Source organism: Alnus glutinosa, chromosome 3 (genome assembly GCF_958979055.1).
Source record: "Alnus glutinosa chromosome 3, dhAlnGlut1.1, whole genome shotgun sequence".
NCBI lineage: Eukaryota > Viridiplantae > Streptophyta > Magnoliopsida > Fagales > Betulaceae > Alnus > Alnus glutinosa.
The window spans coordinates 19,003,932-19,021,645 of record NC_084888.1 but is presented as its reverse complement, the minus strand read 5'-3'; the positions used below and the strand labels follow the sequence as shown (position 1 = coordinate 19,021,645).

The 17,714-nt window shown below is 35.2% G+C and overlaps 1 protein-coding gene and 1 long non-coding RNA gene across 3 annotated transcripts; one reads left to right on the top strand and one right to left on the bottom strand.

Moving 5' to 3' along the window:
- Window positions 1-4,436: 4,436 nt before the first annotated feature.
- Window positions 4,437-8,153, bottom strand: LOC133864443 (pollen receptor-like kinase 4). Its single transcript, XM_062300781.1, has 3 exons — window positions 7,466-8,153; window positions 6,334-6,930; window positions 4,437-5,083 (listed from the first exon to the last, which is right to left on the bottom strand). The coding sequence occupies exons 1-3, from the start codon at window positions 8,151-8,153 to the stop codon at window positions 4,437-4,439; spliced, it is 1,932 nt and encodes a 643-aa protein (XP_062156765.1).
- A 2,716-nt stretch (window positions 8,154-10,869) lies between these two features.
- On the top strand, window positions 10,870-15,474 carry LOC133864445 (uncharacterized). Of its 2 annotated transcripts, XR_009899512.1 has the most exons (4): window positions 10,870-11,322; window positions 13,266-13,338; window positions 14,374-14,504; window positions 14,713-15,474. It is a non-coding gene; the product is annotated as an uncharacterized LOC133864445 (long non-coding RNA). The 2 variants fall into 2 exon arrangements; XR_009899511.1 differs by lacking the exon at window positions 14,713-15,474 and having other exon boundaries at window positions 14,374-14,605.
- Window positions 15,475-17,714: the final 2,240 nt, after the last annotated feature.

The window sequence follows — 17,714 nt, the reverse complement described above, 5'->3', positions numbered from 1 at the left end:
CATCCTTCCTCCTAAACAAATTGTATTCCCTCACAGCTTTCTTGAACTGACCTGCCGAATCAAATGATATGCCAACCTCCAAATGCGGGTCGTCCATGTCCACATCTTGAAACTGAGAAGTCCTAGTAATATACTCAGCCCCACTAATCGCCTCATACTCCTCATCACTTTTAGGAGGAGTTACCAAAATATCACTTCTGGTCAACTTAGAGGATACCTCATCCTCTTCATCGTAATCCAATAATTGGGCCGCTGAAGTAGCTGGACCGCTTGAGCCACCAACATGAGTGGTCTCTGGTTGAGCTGCCTCCCCATGGGCACCTTCCTCATCACCACTATCTCCATCATTCTCACCAACAACCTTCTCATCCAACTCAATAAAATCATGTCAATCATCTCCAAATGTGGAAGTTTCACCTCCACGGGTTGATGTACCAGCTATTGGTTCATCAATAGTATCCCACGCATCGTCATCATCACTCATCACTGCCTTCTAGTATAGGTCATTTAAAACCTTCCTCATCATTTCCTCATCTCCACTATTCTCACCCTCTTCACCCTCACCCACATTTGGGCATACTACTTCATCACCAACATTTGCAAAAGAAACCGTGTAAAGCATAACAAGTTTTTCGCCTAAAAAGGCATCAGCCATTTTGACGACATCCTCATCAGATGTTAATAGAACCAACCCATCATCTAATTCTTTATAGGGTTCACGATAGTAAACTAGGTCACCTGGTTGGTATCCAAACTTTTTAACTACTGTTTTGATCTCAATAAAAGACAAACGATCTAGGTCATAAGACTCTTCGTACAACCCTACATTCCCTCCAACATATGTGCACCTATATCGCCGATCAAACCGACCCCTGTAATGAACCCTAAAGATCACTTCATTGTTTGCCATTGTATATGCCGATTGCTTGACACTACACATATAATATAGAAACTAATATAAGTACTTGTGAAGATAACTTAATCAAAAATAGAGAAATAATAATAGTAATAAAAAGGGAGAAACTATTAAGATCACACTACATGGTCAGTTTTAAGATGATTGTCTTCCTATAGAAACTCAAGTATTGCAAATTACTAAATTCAAAGAGATCATTTGTTGACAAAAAAAACTTTGAAATAAAATACGCTTATTTTCGTGTGAGGTGAGTATCCAAATTGAAGATAGGTTTTCATATCATTTTCAAAAAAAAAAAAAAAAAAAAGTTTGAATAAAGAATAGTTAGTATTTTATTTTTGGTGCATGCATGGAATCCATGAAATGCCAAGGTTTTAATTCATCTTAATTTCTTATTAACTAGCATATCAAATTAAGTTGGTTCGTTATTGACTAACTTTATTGTTTTAATATCACAATTAATTAAATAGAGGTCCCACTTAAGGTTCTACATATTCAGCATACTTTGTTACCTAATTTGATGTCATATTCTAGATAACAGAATCAATGGCACATTAATCAGTGACTAACTTTACCAGGGTGTCACAAAAACATTCATCATACTTTGTTACCTCATTTGATGTCATATTCTAGGTAATAGAATCAATGGCATATTAATCGAACAAGTAAACACTTATGGTTCTCATAGTAGTTATTAGCTGAATTTGAATTATTTACTGTTCTAAGTTACATTTGAACTAGAAACCCACCATGTACTAGAAGTGTTCAAGTTCAAGGTTACTAAATACCTAGTTGATGCAGGCAAAAGCAAATTTTAGTCATTTTTTTTTCTTTTTCTTTTGTTTTGGCTATCTTCATGAAACAATTAATTAAACAGAGGTCCCACTTAAATAACTACATATTTAATCATGTTCCTTGACGAAGAGTTGTTAATAAAATATACAAAAATAGTTGCAGACAATAATGCAAAACTTGTTGAATTACATCTATTAGGTTAGAGTGTATACAATAACCCGCCATATCCATGCACATTTGGGACCACTTAAGAGAAAAAGTTAATTACAAACAAACAAATGGGTACCACCGACAAATAATCACAAAGAACTGTGTGGGACCACTAGAGAAAAAAACAAGAAAAAAAAAACCCAAAACCCAAAAGCAATCAACAAACTCATCGACTTTATCACACAAAACAACAACCACACATAATGTCGGAGTGAAATTTTGCTTTCACTTCGACAAGAAAAAACACCTTTTTTAATTTAGTAAAAAAGTGAAAGTCGAAAATTACCTGAAACAAGTGCGACCTTTTAGTTCGAATCTTGGTTTGTTCCGAATTTTTAGAGCGACCACGAAGTGCGAATCTTTGGTTCTAGAAGATTTCTAGGGTTTCTGAGAGTGTAAAGGACGTTTTTTTTTTTTTCTAAGCATGTAGAAGACGAGTTGTGCGGCGCAATGGGTGACTAGAGTTCTCTTAGGTTTTCACGGGGCATTCCAAACATTTTGGATGATAAAGTAAGGGCATATGTGTAATTCAACAGGGGTGTATTTTTCAAATTCGGACGTTTTTTAATTGAGGGTATTTTTGTCTTTTCAAAACCACAGCTGAGGGCAAAAGGGGCTTGAAAAATGCTTGGACGGCATGTGAACCGCACATGACCCGTTAACTATCTATTTTAACCACTTTGACTGACGGAAGGGGGCAAAGTATGTAACTGTGGTAGTTGAATGCTTTATTTTGGTCAAGTTGGTAGTTCGTGGGGGGTATATGCAAAAGTTGATAGTTCATGGGGGGAAAAGGTAATTATCCCAAAGAAAAAAAGAAAAAAAGAAAAAGAAAAGAGAACCCATGCTAATATATAGATGGAGCTTTATCGAAATTAAATTATGGGAGAAGATATTAGTTTGGTTTAGGAAAATATTATTTCTAGAAAGCACCAACTACAATAGAGATATTTTTGTATTGTGTTACCGTTGTGGATCTTGTACTATTATAGACTTTTCTATAGGGGTGAAATTGCACCGTTGTAGACTTGCAGATTAAGAACAATTGAGACTTTCGGTATAACGCATGCATACCATCTAGTGCTATGCTTTCCTTTTCTATCTCTTCAATATATATATAGAAGAATTATACAGCTCGAGCAACTCATGTTTGAAGGATCGAGGCAAGAACTATCGAAATTCGATGACGAATTCTCTTCGACCAAAGGAGAATAATTAATGCAGGACAATTTTATTTGTTTCACTTCAAAAATCATATCTTCTGATTGGAAAATGATTGTTGGGGGTCGGTTTAACCGGCTTTTTTAATAAAAAAATAATTTTTTTTAATCAAAAGCAACTTCTGATGTCACATCAGAAGTTGTTTTTGATTAAAAAAACCCTCTTTTAATGAAAAGGAGGGGTAGGGGACAGTAAATCGTCCTCTGCCAATCACTGCTCCTTCTGATTCAGACATCAGATTAATGCAAACTTGGCGACATTGGAAAGCTGATATAGATGAATACAATGTATTTCACGAAAATTTCATAATTTCTACGTTTATTAGGTGAAAGTTTTCATTTTGTATTCTTTTTGCCTCATAGTAGTTTTATTTCTGGTTTTGAATTTAGGGTCTATTTAAGCCTAAAAAGATGGCGTTAATTGTCAATTATTTATGTAATTTGATCAATTTATCAATAAGAAATACTCAGAGGTTGATCTTTTCTCGTGTTTTACCTCAATTCTATAATGAGTTCTTGGTTTTGGAAAGAGTTGTAATTGTGAACCCATTATGCCATGTTGTATTAGAATATTTGAAAGAAAAAGAAAGATAAAATACATAAGTAACCCTAAGCTTTGACACAAGGCAAAATACGTGAAGAAAAAAAAAAACAAAAAACTTGTAGACAAAGCAAAAAGATATTCCAAAAATAATCCTAAAATCTGATGCCCGATTATTGTCATTCTTAATCTGATCCTTATTGTCAAGATATTCCAATATCATTACTTTGCAATTAAATAGTACTTGATTGCAATGCAAGTGCTAAAATTAAGAAAACAGATATCGCACAACATTTTTATATGTACCACCGGCCACCATGACAACGGTTTTAATTAAGTGAATCTCATAACAACGTATGTTTGCAACTGCTTGATGTGTTACAGCAGGCGATTCTTAATTAATTTACTCCCTTAGACTCACAATAACCTAACAATTGCACCAAAATGGTGTTGCAACATGCATTATATTAATGGTACAGGCATGACATATAATATTGTAGCGCAAGAGAGAATTGAGCGAGATTGTAAGTATAAAGAAAGTATAAACAAATGGCCATTCCAATTCCTACATTACAAACCAACTTCCAGATCCCCTCCCAAAAAAGAAACCGGCCAGTTGATATTTCATCTCCTGCTCTTCAACAAAATGTATGGGAATTAAGTTGGAACTATCTCCCTACGCTATATATATATATATATATATATATATATATATATGGTTGTACATTTTTCTTTGCCATGGAGACTCATTGTTTTACACACCCCTGAAAGTATACACATCCTGATCATTCGTAACACTTGACGTATATTCTCCAAATTCGCTCTCTGATCCCTCTTTCAACTCTTCAATCTTCTCAACAACTTCCCTCATATCCAACCTTCTCTCCACATCCTCATCACAACAACTTAATGCAATCTTCAGAAGCTTTAGCTGTTCACTTTTGATGTTCTTCGCTCTCCCCATGTCTAAATCAAACACTCCACTCGTCCGCTTTTCCTTAATCATTGTGTTCACCCAACCCGCCAAGTCCGTATTACTATCATGAACTTGCGTGAGATAGTTCTCCGGGAACTTGCCCGTTAAAATCTCCATTATTAGTATTCCAAAACTCCATACGTCTGTCTTCTTTGTTACGCGGCCATGTTGTGCGTACTCGGGCGACTTGTATGCCATCATGCTCTGTTGGGCAAGGTCTAGGCTGATGACGGGGGCTAGAGAATAATCGGTCAACAAGGGCTGGAAGGAGTCGTCTAGAAGCACATTCGACGATTTCAAATGTCCATGAGGTGCAATTAGGCTGGGGATTTCGTCATAAAGGTATGCCAAGCCCCTGCCAACGCCTTTCACGATTCTCAAGCGGGTTGGCCAATCAAGTGCCGGGTGGTCTTCATTATGATTGCCTGAACAACAACAACAAATATATATATATATATCATATCTACATTAAAATGCGAGGCAAATATCTCTGAAATAACTGTTAAAATATTGATTAAATGATTATATTTACTATTTCCTATAAGTTTAAGCTTCTATGACAAATAATGATTTAACATGGAGGGTATCACAGTACTCATAGAGTGTTTCACGTGTTGGGCCTCTTATTAAGGTGGAATTTGAGCTCATAAGATTGAGTGTTAAAGTATCTAATTAAATAATTAAATTTACTTTTTTAATTATATGCTTAAGCTTTTAGGACAAGTGGCGATTTACTAATAATCAATAATTTAGAAATCTTTCGTTTGAAGCATAGTGTAAAAGTGGGAGGTGCGCGCTGATAATTAAATTTAAACCAGCTTGGGTGATTTCCAAAAGGGGGAAGTACTCCATGTGCTGGAACATGGGAAGCATGCACTTAGACACATAGATTGTTGAAATGGGAATATAAGGGAAGCATTATTTGGTATTCTTTAGCTATTCCCATGCAAACATTCTTTTTGTCAAAATTTGTCTCAGATGCACTGGCTGGTCACTACAAAAAAACCAACAATTGGCCGCGTGTCTACAGTACCGGTTACGGTAGACACGCGTCCAACTAGCCACGTGTCATTATGACAACGTGGCTAGTGGTATACACGTCTCAATTGGCCGCGTGTAATTAATACACGTGTCCAATTGGATATAAGGGAGATATAAGTTGTTTGTATTGTAGAAGTGGAATGAATATATTAGGCATTCAAATGTGGCTATGCATGGTTCAAGAATTTGGAAAGAAGGGATGGAAAGGTGTATGTGATCAATTCTCCAATTGCTTGGGAAGGTTTCATCTCCCTTAATAGTGCAAGAATGGCGCAATAAATCTTTGAAAGCAAATTTATGGCGACTGATTTTGCTTATCATTTGAATTAAATATTTCAAGTGTGAACTCAAATGAAAAAGAGTGTTAAAATATAATATCTCAAAAGAATAGAAGTGTTAGAACATAAATTAAATGATTAAATCTATCTCTTCTTGGAACAAGTGGTGATTTAAAATATGTGTTTGGCTTGATATTGTATGTAGTATTGTTGTGGTGCAGTTTTTTGCTGAAAAATATGTTTTGTGTTGCTTGTTCATAAAGAACTTATTCGTCAAAAAAAAATTAATAATAATATTTAAAAAAAAAAAACCACAGTGAAAAAGATGCAAAGCATGAAGAAATTAGTGTAATTACCATGAAGAACGCTAGCTAAGCTACCATTGTCAACAAAGTCAGAAATTAGCAGCTTCTCTTCTTTCCTGTAATAATATGCCACAAGAGGATGCAAGTTGGGATGACTCAACCTTCCCAGCCTTCTCATGTGCTCATGAAACTCTTCCCTTCCCACATTGTTCATGTGCTTGTACCTCTTCACAACAATGGATTGCCCATTCACCCTTGTCTTGTATGAAGACCCAAATGTCGCACTTCCTAAAATTTCCGCTGACCCTCTAAGCAACTCTTGCAAAACAAACTTCTCTCTGTCATCCCTAACAAATGACAACTTCCCATGTTCGGCCTTCCTCGTATGCCCCCTGTTCTCTGCCGATATATGTTCTACTTGGCCTGGATGGGAAGCGACAAACCCATTTTGCTCGTTTAACGTTGAGGTTCGCTCTAGTGATGATGATTGACCTTTCAAGTAGAAGTAGAATATGAAGAAAACTATAGCAATGACTGCTATAACGAGAGCTACACCCATCACAATGATTGCGATTCTTAATACTGGTATCCTCCTCCTGGGGGACTTGCATGAATATTCCAGAGGTGGGCCACATAGATATTCGTTGCCTGAATTTAAAAAGAAAAACACCAATGAGTTTCCATATTGTTTGGTCAGAAAATAAGAGGGTATTCGTCGAAAGAAAATTTAGTGTCGCACATATATATAAGCAAATATGACACCAAACACCCAAGGCCTATATGTTAAATCACCACTTATTTAATTATTTAATCAATGTTTTAACACTTCATTTAAAATATAGGTGAGACCAAATTAATACGTGAAATATTTAACTGAAATTCTTTAAATTGATGAAAATTAATAAAGTTTGGACTCAGAACATTTTACTCTAATACTATGTTAAATCACTATTTATCACAGAAGTTCAAATTGATAAAAAATAATAAATTTAATCATTTAATCAATACTTTAACATGTAATAACATAGAAGTGGGTACATTAATTTCTTAATTATTTAGTCTTTGAAAGGCCACATGCATTACAAGCACAGGTGAGTCTTCTATTGTGGCCATGAACGTCGACATTCCAAACGGAAAAATAAACCGGCACAAAATTAAAGTAATTAATGGCTAAAATGATTACCTAAAAAGGAGTTGGAATCCATCTTGCTTAAGCTGGCAGGGATTGGACCCTTCAAATCATTGTTAGAGACATTAAGCCTCTTTAAACCCTTCTGTTGAAAATCGGGTATTTGGCCTTCAAATTTGTTTCCATCAAGTCCCAACAACATAAGCCTATGCAAGGAGGCAAGGGACGAAGGAATTTTACCCGTAAACTCATTATTTGACAAAAAGACTTTCTTCAACGAACCCATACCCTCAAAGGCATCATCCGGAATCTCCCCAGAGAAATGGTTATACGAAAAATAAAGCGACCTTAATGCACTCAGTTTCTTAACATCAGGCATTGGACCGGCAAAAGTATTGTTCATGAAGCTTAACGTCCTCAAGCAACGCAGCATAATAAGACAATCCACATCTATCGTACCCATCAGCCCCATGTTTTCAAGCTGCAAACCCCGAACATTCCCATTAAAACAAATCACACCAACCCAATTTCCCCTATTTCTTCCTTCACACGGGACTACGTTAGGGTCCCAATTGTGAAGAGCTTTCGAATGCGCTAACGACTCTTTGAACTTTATGAGGATCTCCGTGTCTGATGCAGAAAAGGATGACATGACTATACAGGATAGCATGATAACAAGGGCGAAGAATATTTTAGGAATTGGTGCGCGCATAAGCCTTGCCAAGCGCGCACCCATTAGCATTTGTGCGGCTTGAAGATAAGATGGTGTCCGCTCTGATCACAAATGACTTGAAATCAAGGTTTTGAGTGCATGCGTGAGCTTCTTTTTTTCTTATCAATAGTGCGTAAAGGGGATGAGGACCAAGGTGGGGCGCGCGTGAAAGGCCAAGAGCAGGAAATGGTGGTAAGGATAGTAAAAAAATGGAAAAAAAAAAAAAAACGAAAGATTGTTGACTGTGACAAGGTTGGCATGCGTACTTCGCATGCCACCTTAGGGAGGCTAATTTTGTGTTTTAGAGGCTGAGCTAGCTGTGCATGCGAGAGATTTAAGGATGGCCTTTAAATTGTTGATGTTGTTACGGGGAATTTTTGGATAGACTTTCCAATAATAGATATATTAAGACACTTTGAATTATTATTTTTTTTTTTTGATAAGGTAATATCATCCAAAAGAAAGGAAAAAATATGTACATATAGTGAAGTTTACAACACGCAGAAGAAGGCTTAACCTACTCGATCCTAGGGGAGAGGAAGCTAGGAAGTAGCAAGGGCGACTCACAATATGAGACGATAGGTAGTAAAAGGAGAATTACAATTACATGGTTAGGGGATTTGTTAGGATCTGCCCCTAGCCATCCCTAGATTCTTCATTCTGGTGTTTAGTTTCTTCTTGTTCCTCTCTAGTTCTATTTCTATTGTTGAAGATATGGTAGAAATGAAGCCAACATCTACACAGAAGCCAATACTGAATCATGTTGTAGTGTCACAAACACACTTCCATTTTTTAGCTGTCGGTTATTAAAAAATTTATTACTGTTTCTCCAAATATTTTTACCTGACATTAAGATATATTCTAGTGTTTTTTTTTCTTTTCTTTTTTTTTTCTTTTTTTCAAAAGAAATTATAAAAAATTTCAAAGATTCATGCATGGGTATTTTTGTAAATTCCGTTAAATTCTAACTAACACCTAAATCCTAACTTTTTTTTTTTTTTTTTTTTTTCTAAAAAACATCAGGGTATTTTGGGTACTCCGTTAAGATTTAACAGCAAATTATAACAGAATACCCTTAAATGAGACGTTTGGAAATGTAAATACCTCAATTTAAAATGTTTATTAGTTCAATATCCTTATTTTAAAACGATGTATAATTCGATACCCTTTTATAAAGTTATCCCTTTCATTTATCTTCGAGCGATATCACATGTTTTCATTTACTCATATTCATATTCGTTTTAAAAAGTCAACAACTTACATTTATAAAAGAAAACAATCCCATGGTGTGAGATACGTATGCCGCAAAGCAACCCCCCCCCCCCCCCCCCCCCCAAAAAAAAAAAGAAAAAGAAGAAGAAAAGAACTCATTCTTCTTTTGTTTACAAAACTATCTTTTTACAAAGGGTTTTCTTTTTATCCGGAAACCGTAAGGAGCAAAGGAATTTTTTATTTTTATTTTTATTTTTCAATAACACTTCTCACTTCCATTTCATTTGGTGCATACAAAGGGTTATTCATTAATTTGGCCTTTGTGTTTGGGAATGCGTTCTTAACGAAGGTAGACGCTATAGTCTAATCCTGAGAGGTTGTATGTTAAGAGACCCAATCGCACCGAGTTGAATACTGTAGAAGTTACAAAATCAACCTTTAAGGAAAACGATCTTGTGACGTCTCTACCTGGTTATGAGAATGAGAATGTGCTTATATGTATATTCACAACCCTTCTTGAGACAACCCATTTTAAAGTCGTGATCACTATAAACCTATTAGAACTCTGTAGTTAAGTATGTTTATGCAAGAGTAGTAGTAGGATGAGTGACCTCCTGGATAGTCTGGTTTAATGGAGCCAAAAGCGAACAATATTATCTCGTTGGGGTGGTTCGTTACAAATGATATCAGAGCCAGAGCCAAACTTGAAATGGGGGGTGTTTTTGAATTTTAATTGTACTCGCAAGTGCACGAACAGTATTGAAGTATAGCTTTGCAAGCACGAGGTCAAACCCACATGGACTAGTGTGACCTCGTGCAATTGTAGGAAAACTAATCGAATCTAACTAAATTAATCCTAATCTAGCTGAATAAAATATAGTTTTTCAAAAATAAAAATAAAATTAAACATGCAATTAATCTAAACAAAATAAATTATAAAAGCAATAAACTATCAAGATAAAAAGAATGAAAGATAATTAAACTAAAATTAAATTACTAAACTAAATTAATAAAAGTGAGATTTGAGAAAATGTAAAGACTAAAAAAATAAATAGGAAATTTAGCAATTAATAAATTATATTTATTAAATTGATGAGACTAATAATTATATTTTAGGTGATAATATTTATATTATGTAAATATAGTGAGTTTAAGATAGAATAATGGAGTTAAAATGAATAAAAAATAATAATGAGTCCTAGTTCAATAAATAATTAGCTGTGTTAGTAAAAATATAATTAGATCAAATATATGGTCAAAGGTTAATTGTTAAATGATAGAATTATTAGAAATGAGGGTCCTGATGTAATTAATAGAAGTTGAGGTTTTTAAAATAAAAGGAGATTCCCCTTACTACGTGCCAACACACGTGTAAAGACTAAGAAAATAAATAGGAGATTTATTAATTAATAAATTGTATTCATTAATAGATGGGCGTAATAATTATTATAGTGTGGTTTAAATAAATATAGGGTCAAATATTAATTCTAAAATGATAGAAATAATATAAAATGGGGCCCTAATGTAATTTACATAAGTTGGAGCATTTAAATAAAATGTAATCCTCTTTGCCCCGTGTCAGCATTTGGTTGGCTATGAGAAGATAACACTATCTTTTTTCAACCACTCACACATGGACACATGTCCCACTCACCCTCTCTCTTCCTTTTCTCTTCCTTTTTCCTTTCTTTTCTTTTCTTTTTCTCTTCTTTTTCGGTGGACACCAGCAGCCCATTCTCCTCGTCTTTTCCTTTTTCCTTTCTTTCCTCTCTTCTCTCACACTCACGCACAACTCCTCTTCTCTCTCCCTTTCTTCACACACACACGCACGTTGAGAGAGAGTTGGACCGAAATGAGAGAGAGAGACCGAGAGAAATCTGCAGAAATTGAGGGAAAGCCCGAAATGAGAGATGCTGTCCGGCCATGAGAGAAGAAGAAGAGAAGGAGAAGCAACGGTTCATGGGTTCCGGCCATGGGCCTTTGTGGGGTAATTTCTAGCATTTTCTTGTGTTTTTATGTTACCCATTGATTATAAAGCACGAAAACCATGTGTATGGTTTAAGATTTGTTTAGATTCGGATTTTAGGTAAATATGGTGATGGGTTTCGGTTTTTGTGATGATATATTGGTGTTTGATGATTCTAAAATGGGTTTTGGGTTTGTATTCTTGAATTATGATTGATATATTGGTGTTTGATGATTCTAAAATGGGTTTTGGGTTTGTATTCTTGAATTATGATTGATGGGTCTCTTTGGAGATTGATCTAAGTTGGAATCTTAGAGTTGTTATGATCTTTGGTTTAGAAGACTAATTTTTATGGGTATTGTTGTTGTGGATTTATGGTGTTGGGTTGATTGGCCTTGCTTGTTTTGCAAGACTAGGAGTGATTAAATTTCTAGTTGAAATTCTAAAGGGGTTATTGATTCTTTTAGGATCTTTGAGTTGATTTACTATGGTGATTGATGCTTGTGGGTAGTTTATGGGGCTTTTGACGTTAATTTTGGATAACTTTTGTTGGCTATGGATGATTGGTTATTAATGGCTGATTTGTGATGTGTGGTGGTGGCTGGTTTTGGATTTGCATTGATGGAGGTTGTGATTTTGATGAGTTGGAATTTGATATCGGTTAGGTGTTTTGATATTGAATGTGTATTGAGGTTTTGGATTGATTTTTAGTATGAATTCTAGGTTGTCGTTGATTGAGTTTGAAGCTTGAACTTGATGATGGGTTTTGGTTGCCTAGAAATTTAGTTTTGAGTGGGTACGTAATTAAATGATTTTTGGTAGTTGGGATATGTAAATTTAGTGTTGATGTTAATTGAAGTTGGAACTAAGTGCTATGGATCTCGGCTCTAATAGTATTTATTAATGTTATTGTAGTCCTTTGATTTCCATTAATGTTTGAGTTATTTGGATTGGGAAAGTTTTGGAATTTTTGGTGATATGGAGGGGTATTTTGATGGTAATCCAAATCTGGATTTGAGAGTTGTAAATTGAGTATTATGCTTATGGAATGGAGTTGAAGCTTTGATGGGTGTGTCTTTATTGGATTTCATGGATGAGTTTGATTTCTAGTTAAGTGGTGATTCTTTGATGAAGCTTAGCTCTTGGTGGCAATTCATCTTAAGGAATTATATTAGATTGTGTAATACAATTCTAGTCTTCATGTAAGTTGTTGAGAATGGGTCTTGATATGTAAATGAGGATTTTGATGATATGTTGGAGAAGGTTGATTCAATTAAGTTAGATTCTTTATTATGGTTTAATTGGATGCTTTAAGGATAATAGATTGTCAATTAGTAATTAAAGTCCTCATCTTGGTACTAAGTTAGAAATGAGATATAAGATAAGGAAAATAAGTAGGTCGTAGCTAATACGTTTAGATCCTATAATCTAAATTACTGGGATAGTTAGAAACCGATAAAGATAAAGTATATTAGTAGTTGTAAATCTAAAGCTTAAGGTTGATAAGGGGGGGACAACAACTGAAACATAAATGTCAAGGAGTTATAGATTGCCCAAATAACCCTAAATTAATATGTATAAGCTAGTAGACTTATAAAGGACATATAAATGTGATATAAATCAATTATGTAGCAACCTAGTAACTAATTCATCTATCTATATACATATAGTACTTATGTGTATCATCGAATTAGGTTTAAGCGTTGTATGTGTATACATATAAGTGTATATGAATCAAATATACATTGTTAATATAATAAATAAGCAAGTAAAATAATAGAAGTATCTTAAAGATAGTAAGTGTGATAAAATATAAACCTACAAGCGAGGACTGACCTAATAGTAGTTAAAGGAGCTTAATTAGTTCTAGTGATTGAGTAATGCGACGTGTGAGCACACGGGTAGTTTATGTGTCATAAGGTATGGGGTTCAATAGTGTAGTCTAACGATACCTATGTTTGCAGGATAGTGTCCGGATTGGAGACTTCAATGGGTTCTCTAATGTAGAGTTCGAGTCATGAGTTTAATGCAGCCCAGGTGAGTATTCTACTCACTGAGAAAAGATATTTTTCGTATTTTATAGAAATGCAAATGATAGATGATTTTCTACTGAATCAACGATATGTTAACATGTATGCTTTGAATGTTTTAAGTAGTTTCAATTATGTTGAAATATCAATGATGTTATGAAATGATGCATAAATGAAATGTTTGAATTGATTTAAAGTGTCTGAATATGTACTGCAATTATGCAAAGAAAAATAAAGAAAACTTTATGTTGATTGGTTCACTGTATTTGAAGAGAGCATGATTTGTAAAGAATAGGAGTATAGAGTTTGAGTTGTAAAACATAATGCACGAACACATAATAAAGAAGAGAGCGTGAGGCTCATAATAATGAAAAGAGCGTGAGGCTCATAATAAAGAAGAGAGCGTGAGGCTCATAATAATGAAGAGAGCGTGAGGCTCATAATAATGAAGAGAGCGTGAGGCTCATAATAACGAAGAGAGCGTGAGGCTCATAATGAACAAAAAGACTATCATGAGCATGCATAGCATTGTTTAAATTGTGTAATGTTTTCATGATAAGTATATTGTAGTTTTGCCAGACGTATTAGTATGCATAAGAGTCTTGATAGAAAAAGAACTTATGTATATTGGTATTGGATTGTGTGATTTTTTATGAAAGTATATTATAGTTTTGCTAGACGTATTAGTATGCATAAAAGTCTTGATAGAAAAAGAACTTATGTATATTGGTATCGGATGGTTGCATGATTTAAATGCCATTGTGTTCTATAACGAATCTTTCATGTATAATACTAGCTGCCCAGTGTATTTAAATGTTTTCTATTAGTCGGTGTTTGCTATATCAGTTATGGGGTTTTTCAAACAAAAGTTTATAAAATTGGTAGCTGTTATAGTGTACGCACGACTAAAAATGAAAAGTTGGTTCTTTGCGAAAACTCAGTGAATAGTATACCCCTGAGGTCTTGGTGTATTCATTTATGCTAAGACGGTGGGCTCATAATTCCACCTATACGGATGTGGCAAACCCCCACAACCGTATAGATGATGTTTCTTTGGCTGCAGATATTCCGGTCGTAGTTGATGGTGTTGTAGTAGTATACTTGGGATATTACGACTGAAGCTCGCCGCGACGGTTGTAATTGTCGGACCATGGGTTGTCCACTATTTTATAGGTTTGTTTATGGCTTGTGACGTTTGTGTCACTTGTTATTGTACAAAACTATTTATGTCACGTATTTAATTCGTGGAAAGATTTAATCATATAGTTATTTAATGGCTCTTTGTTGTAATTATTTGTGATAGATGTATAAGATGTGATTTCCACTATTAGGTTATGTTTTCCGCTGCATAGTTGATAGATGTTATACTCTGATTTGCCAGGTACATATTATGGGGTATGTAAATATGTTGGCTTTGCGACATATCATCGTGCCACTGTGAAGATCCGTTTATATTTTAAGGGATTAATGATTATGTGGATGTTTTGTATAAAAAAAAAAAAAAAAAAAAAAAAAAAAAAAAAAAAAACGGGTCGTCACAACACGGTTGGCTAGGAGAGAGATAACATTATCTCCTCCCAAGTACCCACAAGTGAACAAGTGTCCCACTCACTCTCTCTCTCTCTCTTCCCCTTTGTCTTTCTTTTTTCTCTCTCATTTTTTCCCCTCTCACAAGACCTGATGCAAACCAAGGAGCTGGACATATTGATCATACATGTGGGAATGGAGCTGAAGTTGCACAAGACCTTTTGTCACTTCCTAGTGGCCCAATTACAAGACTTAGAGCCAAACGTTTCAAGGAAGCACTAAATGGGCTAATCCAAGAGAATTGGGCTGATTCTAAAAAGACCAAGATGGGCTCAAATAATAATCAAGGCTTAGTCCATGTCATCAAAGCAATTGAAGAGGCTAATTAGCATGCAAAAACGTGACCATCAAGGTTTGACCATTAAAGGGTGTGAATTTGTTGAGTTTCAAGAATATTAAATAGGGGAATGAACTTGGTCTTGGCTGGTTATGTTAAAATATATTGAACTTAGTCATTTAGTTATTTTGTGGGGACTTGTTTATGTTGTTGTTTGTGTTGCTTTTAAAGCTGTAGTTATGAAATTTCCTATTCTTGGAGGGTTGTTCCAAGTATATAGATGGGCATTACGAATTTTGTAAGGCAGAAATTGTTTTCAGAAAATTATTATTATTGTGAGGTCTTTTGTTCATCTTTGTTCTTGAAAGAACTCTTTGAACTTATCAAGTTAATCTTGTGGCGTTCAAACAACCAAACTTATCACCTTGATTCTTGAGAGATTTTGATGGGGTTTTTTAGGTTTCTTGGTGTGGCGTTTCAATCCTTCATAGTCTTGGTTTCTCATCTAGTTAGGTGACAAGTCAAGGCTCAACAAATCTTGTCTACACGATCTTGGGGTTTCAAACTATCATTGTTATCGGGTTTCATCACAATTGTTGGTGGAGTTCATATCATTTTGGTATCAGAGCCTTGGTTCTAAGGAAAGTTTGACTATCTTTTATTATTATTATTATTTTTATTTCATGTTCCCTGCTGTGAAAAAAAAAAGAGCAAAAAAAAAAAAAAAAAAAAAAAAAAAAAAAAAAGAAAAGAAAAGAAAAGAAAAGGTACTCGATTCCAGTAAGAAAATTTCTTCCTTTCAATCTTGTTTCTCACCTTATTCAAGTTCTTGACCTTTCTGAGTAAGAAAATTTCTTCCCTTCTATCTTGTTCCAAACCTTATTCAAGTTCTTGACCTTTTTGATGAGTTTTGGTTGTTTCTCATTTTTGAATTGCTGCTGGATTATTTTGAATTAGTTTCTTGAAGTTCAATTAAGAACTAAGAAGACACAAAAGAGTGGAAAAAGGCAAGAGTGTGTTAGAGCACTAGCAGCAGATTCCCAACCATTTTCCCTATATTTAGAGAACAAAACTATTTTTTGCTTCCCTATAAAAAAATACCCCACAATAGATTCCCTTACTTTTCCCTATATCAATTAAATATTATTTTTTTACTCTTATTTTATACTTTTTCTCCCTTTCTTACTTTTTCTCTCTTCCCTATATCAATTAAATATACTTCTTTTATATTAAAATAATACATAGGGAATGAATAGTAGACATGTATACATAGGGAATCACTATTCATTCCCAACCCCCTCATCTAAATATAGGGCATCTGCTGTGGAAGGTTTTTTGATGTTTTTCATGAAATTTTCCCTAAATATAGGGTAACTGCTACTAGTGCTCTTAGACCATAAGAGGGTAAAAGCTGTTTAGAGTGAAAACACGAGTGCAAGTGTATCAATTCTTGAGTGAAACACGTGAGAGAGTGCTTGTGAGGATTCTAACCTTGTTTTGCAGATTCTAAACATGTTCAATAATCAAGAAGCAGACACAACCGAAGAGTTTCGACAACCTGCAGCTTCGAACCTCCAAATGCAAGCGTTGTTAGGGGAGATGAGGCGTATGTTGAGGGCTGAATTAGAACCTATTCATGAGAGGTTGGACAGGGTAGAGCAAGACAATCCCAATAGGCAGCAAGGTGGGCGTGTTCCATGGCGGAATGTTGAGGAAGAGGCAGAGTTGGAGGAGTTTGATGAGCCATATTTGGACCGGGGCAGGTTTGAGCGTGGGTATGGGAATAGAGAAGCTAGGATGGGTAGGCCTAGGAGGGATAATGATTTAGGAAACATAAAGATTAAAATCCCATCTTTTCAAGTTAAAAATGACCTGAAGCTTATTTGGAGTGGGAAACTAAAATGGAGATGGTGTTTGATTGTCACAACTACTCGGAGATAAAGAAGGTTAAATTGGCTGCAATTGAATTCACCGATTATGCCATTGTTTGGTGGGATCAATTACTGATTAATAGGAGGAGAAATAGAGAGCCACCCGTAGACACTTGGGAGGAGATGAAAATGCTTATGAGGAGGCGTTTTGTACCCAACCACTATTATAGGGGATTATATCAAAAGTTGCAGAGGTTAATTCAAGGTTCCAAGAGTGTGGATGAGTATTACAAGGAGATGGAGGTAGCTATGATTCGGGCTAATGTAGAAGAGGATCGGGAAGCCACCATGGCTAGGTTTTTGCACGGTTTAAATCGTGAGAATGCAGATATAGTCGAGTTGTAGCACTATGTTGAGTTAACGGATATGGTGCGTCAAGCCATAAAGGTGGAGGAACAATTCAAACGAAAGGGATTGGCTAGGAGGGGACAACCTATGGCTACCACCAACCCGTGGAAGACAGCTCCAAAAGGGGACGAGCAGCTTCAAAATAAGCCAAAATTTGAACCCTCTAAGAATGCCAAACCAACGACCGCCACTACTTCAGGTAACATCGAGGCTTCTACTTCTATGCATGCATGCCATTTA

Excerpts from the sequence above, each read along its gene's own strand:
- LOC133864443 (XM_062300781.1), bottom strand. The coding sequence starts at position 8,153 with ATGCTAATGGGTGCGCGCTTGGCAAGGCTTATGCGCGCACCAATTCCT. Across the intron at positions 6,931-7,465 it reads GGATTCCAACTCCTTTTTAG|GCAACGAATATCTATGTGGC; the intron begins GTAATCATTTTA and ends TTTTAAATTCAG. Across the intron at positions 5,084-6,333 it reads CTTAGCTAGCGTTCTTCATG|GCAATCATAATGAAGACCAC; the intron begins GTAATTACACTA and ends GTTGTTGTTCAG.